Raw genomic sequence first — 8,682 nt, 5'->3', positions numbered from 1 at the left:
CCATTGGTCAAAGAAATAGTAAACAACTTGGTTGGTTCAGTATAGGAGAACCCCTACTTTGGGATACCCCTATTCAGAGGACATTCTTATCAATGGGATAATTGCTTGTTTATAACGAACAAAAGAAATGTACTGTGTGTTTGTGACCAATATTCAGGGGAGCACTGTAATTAAGGGTCATGTATGTTGGGTCATATAGGGGACCTTCCTACTCCTGGTGAAGACATTTCAGAGGTTGTGCCCCACCCCTCCTCCTCTTTGACTATTGATAAGAATATAAACACATTGAAAACATTATACAGTAACCCATATACAATTTGCATCAATTTATTTTATTCAAAAACATGTTTAAACTATTAAAGCAAGCCATTGCCGTACTTCCATTTGGAAAAAATATAATACAATTATCAAAAAACATATTTGATATTGTAAACTTTAAAAAAAACCTCTAAATAAAAAATACGTAATGACAAAACAATATGATATTCTATACGTTTGTGTATGAACACAATTACTAAAATATAATCAATGTTAAAAACTTGAACAAATAATGCACGTAATGTTGTTTTTTTATATGGACTTTTGTCATATTTTTCTATATTTTCTTCTTTTTCCCCAATACCAAACCCCTTAGTCTACTTAAGAAAATGTAACATTTAAAAACATTAAATATTATATATAATAATAATATTACCTACAGCAAAAATTTATCGAAAAAAGTTAAGTTTACATTAATAGTTCTTAAACAAAATGTTTGTGAAAATAATTTATGCAGATTACAGTACTTCGAAAGCTCCCGGAATAAGTTGGTAACAATTTCGTGTCTTATTTCCATAATATTGATAAATTATGTTGGAACTGTATTCATTTTCGGCTCTCTAAATGTAAACTTTTGTTTAAGTAACCTTTGACACTAACATTGCACTAGTATTGATTCAGTAGGAACATTCTCTGCATAAATATTTATATATTTATTCTTGACTGAATTTTATACAAAGACCAATGTTTGGATAACCTGGTTAATGGATAATCTGGTTAATGGATAACCCGGTTAATGCATAACCCAGTTAATTGATAACCCGGTTAATGTACAACACAGTAAACATACTCTTAAGTTTCGAATTTTACATTAATTAAAAATAAACTAGGGTACAACAGTACGTAACGTCAACTTTTATCTGGTGGGGAGGATGAGTTCGAACCAGTGGTGTATCGCCAGAGCGATGCCACCGAAGCTGCCGCAGACGACACCAAACCGCCAGCAGTATGAACGCTTGCGGTAACGTTTAAACTTGATCGCCTGGGTGCCACGTCTTGCTGGCCTAAGTTCATTGCTGATTGGCTGTTTGGAAACGGAATGGTAACAATACTCGATTTAGGGACGTCTTCCCATTCGTCTGCTTTGGCGACGTCAGTTTCATCGTCATCAATTGCTCCGATATCGCTGCTATCAGAATCGCTTAAAACTACTTCTGGAGATAGCAGTCCGGCTTCAGATAAGAATACGGTTACATCAAATGGACCACACCTAAACGTTGAATAAAATAAAAAACACATATTAATATAACAATATGACTATCTCTGTTGGGGAATTGGATTGGGCAAAGAAAATTGAAAATTTCAGATGAGGCGAGCGCCTCATCTGTCTCATGCTGGCTACGGCCCTGCGATGTGCCCAAATATGGTATATTTGTTGTCACATAAAGTGTAGACAAAGCTTAAACAAAATATATCTGATTACCTTCCAAGATGGCCGCTAGATGGATCCAACAATGTCAGTATATTCCTCAGCGTTCCATACGATAGGATTTTCTCAGAAGGTATATTCTGTAATCAATATCAATATAGTTGGTGTGATTAAAATTGTGTGTTGTAAACTAATATATAATGGTGTATACTGATAATCAATTTTTGCTATATATCGCTTTCTCGTAATCCCATGTTCAAATCCTGCCTGGTGTCAGTATATTTTATTCATAAGACCTTTTTTTATAAACAGATCATCACATGCTTGCCACTAATTGGTGCATGCATCAGTGATTTGCTATTGGCAATCCTTGGCAATGTGCCAATAACAAAATTTTTTTTTAATGTACAGCTTTACCTGGGAACTACACAGGTACATGATGTTAGCATTAAGGTTGGCAACTGATTTACTGAACTTTGACGAGCTCAAATCCTTGCCACAGAATTCACTAGAAAAACAATTTAATCAAAATAAATCTCCAATAATGAATCAAACTTAAGCTCTGTCTGCACTATCAAACTAGTTTGACAAAAAAAGTGTGATGTGCCTAAATATTATAGAAATATAGTAGTGATATGACATCATTGTGTCCATATATGGGCACATCACATTTTTCTGTCACATAATAGTGATAGTGTAGACAGAGATTTGTGGATAAAAGGGAGCACTGATGGGACCCAACAAATTGTCCCCTATAGGAGTGTCCTCTGAAAAGGGGTTGGCTGTTAAAACAGATATTTCAACTTGTTTGTTTTACAGATAGGTGCCCAAACCATTTAACTTTTATTAATAAGAGTGGCATAATAGGGGCATTGAGACATTGTAATAATTGGGTTTAAAGCTCTCTTAATAACGACAGGTTTTAAAGCATGCACAGGCAATGATAGTATTTTGGTACTTGACAAGTCTTTATCCTACTCAATCCAACTGTGATGAATGGTTCGTACCTAAAACACAGCTTCCTAGGTAGGCTAACACCAAGATAGAATGATAGTAGGCAGACAAGGTGTGCAGTGAAGCATAACGCAGCCCCTAGTTGAAATGCAGGGTTGCGCGATTCAACTTCTGTTCCTGGACCTCGTAACAAAGGCTCATTAGCTTCAACTAAACACAAGAAAACATTTAAATATTTAATTATTATTTGATAAAAAAATTATTAAATCTGAGCTATGTATCTTTTGTTAGCAGGTGAGAGATCAATAGCTTTCACAATTGTATTTATTTTTATCAAGAGGAAAAGGCGTGGTATGGTATCATCAATTCTAATTTGGGTCGGCATACGCATGTACGCATGTACAATTTTGAAGCGATAAGTGGCCGAGCACTTAAGACAGTAAAACAGTAATACGTAGCCATAATCAAAATGCTTGCATGCACTTTATAGAACCTAGTACATCTTTTAGAGGCAAGTAGGGGGTTACCCTGGTGTACTAGTTCACAAACAGCCACTGTCACACACAGACACTACTTAAAGTAGGCCTTCTATTAGGCCTCCTAGTTCCACAATAATAATTAATATATTGATTGTGGAACTTATGACAATGAAGATATACTTATACACACAAAACAATAGATGTACTATCATTTATTTGTAAGACAACTTACTCCACGCAGTGTATGCTGAATAGTCTCCGTTACCAGGCAACAGAGCTTCCTCAACAACTATGAAATATTGCACTTCGCTCTGGTTCTCCGAAAACACCCATTGACCTCTTACGAACGAGGTCTGGCGCGCTTCTGCCAGTGCCGCTACAAGGTCGTCAGTCTCGTCATCACCTTCACGTTTGTAATCACTGGAGGAAAAAGAAACCATCAGTTTCCTTTTTATCTATACAAGAAATTTCCCCAAACATACAAACTGCTATAAAGCATACATACTCACTAATGGATAGTAGATTTATCATATCAACACCAAAAAGGCTTAAAATAGATATTACACTATAGTGGGATTAACTGAATTATATAAACGCATCAAGGACTTGGAAGAAGCTTACAGGATTAATATAATTCCTGATTATGATACTGCATCCTGAGCTTCCTAATGTAATTCAGGTCAAATTCAGGTCATCCACAATCTAATAAAAGATTAAGTTCATTTATAACACACCTAAGGTGTATCAATGCCATTTGATTGGTTATCATGTACCATGTATTATTGATTGTAAATAAAAATATTGTAATTTTCCAGCTTTCAACATTCACAGTAGGTGTGAGGACAATGGGAAAAAAATGTACAAAAACAAAAAAGCATTGATTTCTCTTACATTTGCGTTTCCTCTATCGGGAATATGTGCGTGATAAGTTCTGTGACTCGTTTCTGGCGAATCTCCCGCAGTTCTTCTTCACGTTCATCCAACTTGTACCTCTTATCGCTTAAATTTTCTTTATATTGTTCTGAAAAATTAATTTATAATTAAATTTGATTAACAACACAGCTTTGAACAATCAATTTATATGGGCAGAAACAAGCTAACTCCAAGGTCAAAACAGACTCATTCTTTTATAGTATTTACCTATATATTTCTTGATCTTGTCTAGTTTATGACGTTGACTCCTAGCTTTAGTTTCAAACTGTTTGACCTTTTCGTTTAAAGCACTCAAAATGGTCTCATCTATAAAAGAAAATAAAGATAAACTTTTATGATTATGTATAGAAACAATATGAATGAGAAACAATAATTGAAAATAAATATAATATATTGTGTCCATTTGGCAAATGAGGATTTGATCATTGAGAAGTGGTGAATGCTTGATTATACCAGAGATTTTACAATAATGGTCTATTTATGTCAGTAGAAGGGTTGCTTATATTTAGCATTACCTTCAATTTTCTTGCTTTTAATTTCTTTAATGGCTTTTCTCATAAACTCTACTCGTTTTCTACGTTGCTTCAATTCACAGACCTGTTGGAAAATACAAAGAAATGATTACAAAGTATATTACCTCTAACTAGTATTATAAGGCAACCTCAATATAAATGATTAAACCCACTACAAAATGTGGTCCTCATGTATAATCCCACCCCCAAATATAGATATTTGTTGGCTTAAGCCCATGTTAGTTTAAAAAAAAAATGAATTACAAAGTCATAAAATGTTATACAGTACCTTTGCTTCTTTTATTAATCTCTCATCTAGTTTAGTACACAACCTATAAAAAAAATTAGATAGTATATGAGAAATTTAATGATCGACCATTAAGTACAGTTGTAGGCCTTGTTATCATTTTTTTCTATGAGAGAAACCCTGCAGTATTACTGTGAAATCTGGGGCACTTCTTTTGACAGACTATCAAATTAAATTAAGAACTACTTTTTGGAATCTATTTTTTAACTGGAAGGATCCACCCCTGCTGCATATTGCAGGGCCGTAGCCACCAGTACGGTTGGTATAGTTTCAACCTGACCACTTTTTCACAGAGGCCTTTGACAACCCACTGGCTTCAACAAAGATTGTTCACTTTTCTTGCGTTAACCCGCACTACTTATTTATTGTGGCTACATCACTATTTTTGATTGAAATAATAACTTGTTCATCTTCTTACTGTTGATAAATATTACTATGTTCTCCTGACTTGTACTTTTCATATCTTTCAAGCTTTTTAGCAAACCTGAATAAATAAAGAAAAAAAGAAAGAAATAAAGCTCTGTCTACACTATCTATAAATTCATTATTATTATCTAACTGTGATGTGCCCATATATGGACATGATGATGTCATATCATTACCATATTTGGGCATATCACTACCATATTTGGGCACATCACACTTTTTTTGTAGACAAGAGCTTTTAGCCATCAGTTATGAACTCCTAAATTCATAAATAAATTTTATAATTTATAGCTGGATGTTTTTTATTGGGTAAATGCGGGCAAATATGCGTTTAAAAATCTTGCATGAATGCACCTTTTCGCAGTAATCATATTTACATAAACAGTTTACAAAATCAATATCCATCATTGAATCTGAATAATTATTCATTTAATTTAATATTTGTTTTCAATATATATATTTTTCAATTAATGTTTAAATGCTACACCTATCTTTCGGGCTTAACATTAACATTTAAAGTAGCTAGAAGCTAGGTACGGTGGTATGCATAATGTCACACTATTTATTGTGATTCAGCAAACACCCACAGCCAGTGCGTCATCCATTAAAAATAGAACTGGACGGCTGCTGCGCCCTGCAGCTTCAGCTGTCACCAACCCTCACTGGCCTAGCTGCAGTAGCCTAGCTCACTTACGTTTCATTATCATTATTTGAATGGCAATAATTGCCGTTTATTATGCAATTCTGACAGGTGAATGGCCGATTTGTTGTATTACAAGATGGACAACGTTCAAAGGCAATCCTTAATCCTCGATTTAAAGGGTAAAGTGTTTCGTCTTCGTTGCAGTGATCGTCGTCGTCATTCTCCATTGCATTTTCAATGTTTTTGTTGTGAAACAGGAATTGAATTGTGGGATCATTTCATCAGCTTTTCATGACGCGTTTACATGCGTCATTTCTTGGATCGTCTGACGTATTTTTGTAGATGCCCGTCTTTTCAGTTCTTCTGTCGGTCAGTCTGGCCTTTATATTCATAATTACAGTGTCTGGGATTGCATGATCATTTGTTTTCATTTAAAGCATATATTTATGCAATTTATATTCAATTTTAATATTATAGGTTTACTGTAGTACAATTACACAAATCATTATTTATAAATAATGACGCTGTATAATTTCATTATTTAGTACAGTATTATAATAAATTTCATTATTTATAAAATGGCATCAGTATTTTATTTATAATTAACAACTGACACACTTGGCGCCTCATAGCATAATATGGCATGGGTATTACAAGAGCCATCAATAAAACACCACACAACATCTATAATATTTCAATTTATTTATTTATACCAAAATATTTTTATTGAGTTAAATTGCTATTCACTATCATAATCCCAGGAAGCAGATTCAATATCAGATTTAGTTGGCTTTTCTCGCAATCAAGGTCGTGTCCAGGTCAAATATTGAACACAATCTTCTACCTTCAACATTTATTATTTATATATTCGATCGTTGTTGGCTTCCTTGAGTATTGTTTTTTTTTTCATTGGCGAGTATTTTGAACAAGTAGTACTCAACAACAAAAACTTGTTAATTAAATTAATACAATTTTGAAAAAAAAAAATCTTCTGTTGAGCATATTAATAAAGGTTTTTCCAATTTAATTTATCTCGAAACAATTTTTTTATTGAATACAGTACGCCAAATGACGTCATTTTTATTTATAAATTTGCATTCCACTTTGATACAACCCCTTCTTTCAATTGAATGATCTTATTTTCTTTGACAAGTTTAGATAGATGGTGACAGACATTTTCATTGGCCGCCATATGCAGGTGTTCCCCAACATCTGCATACATAATTTTTACAATCTCCATCGATTCCATTGGTTTATCATTTTTTGTTAACACATCCACAATCTGCCTTTCCCGCATGTTACGATGGTCAATGTACATCTGAATCTTGACCATAGCCTCGTTGACAATTGGACCGTGACCTGGGTACAATATCGTAGGAGAAAATCCCATCAATTTCTGCAACGACTGCATATACGTAAACAGATCCTCAAATACGGTTGTGCCTTCTCCAAGAATACAATCTCCAGTTAAGACAGCGTTCTCTTCTTCTAAAAATAGAACCATGTGATCATCGGTATGGCCTGGCGTATAAACTGCTTTTAATGTGGCTCCTTCGGTTTTTACGACATCGCCGTCTTTCAGGTAGTTGTACTGTATACGTTCATCATCAATTTTTTCTTCCAAAATTGGATTTCTCGGGAACTTCGATACTTTGACATTATCCGTGTCGAGTTGTAATTCCCGTATAACGTCAACGATTCCTCCAGTATGATCGTGGTGCCAGTGCGTAATTAAAATTTCTTGAAGGGTTGATCCTGAATCCTTCAGAACTTTCTTTAAGTTAGATATGTACTCTGGTTTTTTGTCTTCTCCTGTGTCAACTAGGATTCGTTTGCGCCCCGTACCTACAACGTAAGTATTCGTTCCTTGTAATGTCATCATGCCTGGATTGCAACCCAACACTCGAATTATTCGAGAGGAAAGCTTCTCGATTTGTGGTATAAAAGTCGTCATCTCAAGTTCTCTTTTGTTCTTTTACTATTGTAGAAAATGTACATGGAAAAGACAATACCTGCACGTATCGATTTAGCCTGAATTTTTAGCATAAAACTAGGCTACTAAAAAACCTCCTGCAAGAGTAGTCAGGTCATGTATGTCAACAAAATCCAGCAGAGCGGAACGTTGTTGCGTTTCTTTGCATTTGCATCAACGGTTTGACTGACGCGTTTCAAATTTCTGTGACAAACGTGTGTGACATAGCTCAATCAATAATTAATAACGATTTATTATTTTGCATCACATTAAAAGACAATAAATATTTATGTAAAATTAATTATAATTTTGTTTAAATGTAAAAAAAATATAAGCTGAAAACAAGGTGATGCTGGGTAATATCCGGCACCCCATGGTCCGGAGAAGAAATACAACTTCAAGTAACAAGCAAAATAAAATCAAAATATATAAATAAATACGTAAATATGCCTATATAATCTAAATACATTTAAAAAATACTATTTTGATTCGGTTTCATGGGCTCTATTAGTAATAGTCTTAATTATAACTTTGGTTTTAAAATGTTCATATAAATTTATAATTTGATTGAAATGTTTAAATTTGTATCCCTGTTCCCTGTCGTCTCATACCGGCAAACAATTTTTGTTATGTCTGCAACATTGAACAATAAAACAGTTAAATTTTCTTTTGTTGATGGTTAGGCCTACCTTACGAAGTAGAAGAAGAAAACATATATGATAAATAAATACGTAAATAAATATACACTGTATTTCGTTTTTTTCTTTGA

The 8,682-nt window shown here is 33.9% G+C and overlaps 2 protein-coding genes across 4 annotated transcripts; both read right to left on the bottom strand.

Annotated features, from left to right (window-relative positions):
* Window positions 1-366: 366 nt before the first annotated feature.
* Window positions 367-6,175, bottom strand: LOC144851681 (beclin 1-associated autophagy-related key regulator-like). 3 transcript variants are annotated; one of them, XR_013614206.1, is made up of 12 exons: window positions 5,993-6,175; window positions 5,291-5,356; window positions 4,855-4,897; window positions 4,569-4,650; window positions 4,261-4,359; window positions 4,012-4,141; window positions 3,353-3,540; window positions 2,695-2,851; window positions 2,105-2,195; window positions 1,742-1,827; window positions 1,064-1,528; window positions 367-1,031 (listed from the first exon to the last, which is right to left on the bottom strand). XR_013614206.1 is itself a non-coding variant. In XM_078709260.1 (11 exons), exons 1-11 carry the CDS (start codon window positions 6,166-6,168, stop codon window positions 1,168-1,170), a joined length of 1,479 nt encoding a protein of 492 aa, XP_078565386.1. In that variant the 5' UTR covers window positions 6,169-6,175; the 3' UTR covers window positions 367-1,167. The 3 variants fall into 3 exon arrangements, 1 of the variants encoding a protein (XP_078565386.1); XR_013614207.1 differs by having other exon boundaries at window positions 1,080-1,528; XM_078709260.1 differs by having other exon boundaries at window positions 367-1,528.
* A 454-nt stretch (window positions 6,176-6,629) lies between these two features.
* Window positions 6,630-8,036, bottom strand: LOC144851752 (endoribonuclease LACTB2-like). The gene has a single exon (XM_078709349.1). The coding sequence runs from the start codon at window positions 7,893-7,895 to the stop codon at window positions 7,026-7,028; it is 870 nt and encodes a 289-aa protein (XP_078565475.1). The 5' UTR covers window positions 7,896-8,036; the 3' UTR covers window positions 6,630-7,025.
* Window positions 8,037-8,682: the final 646 nt, after the last annotated feature.

This window comes from Antedon bifida, chromosome 9, assembly GCF_963402885.1.
Source record: "Antedon bifida chromosome 9, ecAntBifi1.1, whole genome shotgun sequence".
NCBI classification, from domain to species: Eukaryota; Metazoa; Echinodermata; class Crinoidea; order Comatulida; family Antedonidae; genus Antedon; species Antedon bifida.
The sequence above is the reverse complement of the archived record's forward strand: the minus strand, read 5'-3'. Positions and strand labels throughout refer to the sequence as shown.

Bases quoted from the DNA above. Each gene is read 5' to 3' on its own strand.
- LOC144851681 (XM_078709260.1), bottom strand. From the start codon at position 6,168: ATGGAGAATGACGACGACGATCACTGCAACGAAGACGAAACACTTTAC. The intron at 4,651-4,854 runs GTACTGTATAAC...ATTTTCCAACAG, and splicing joins GATTAATAAAAGAAGCAAAG to GTCTGTGAATTGAAGCAACG. The intron at 1,529-1,741 runs GTAATCAGATAT...TTCAACGTTTAG, and splicing joins TCTAGCGGCCATCTTGGAAG to GTGTGGTCCATTTGATGTAA.
- LOC144851752 (XM_078709349.1), bottom strand. From the start codon at position 7,895: ATGACGACTTTTATACCACAAATCGAGAAGCTTTCCTCTCGAATAATT.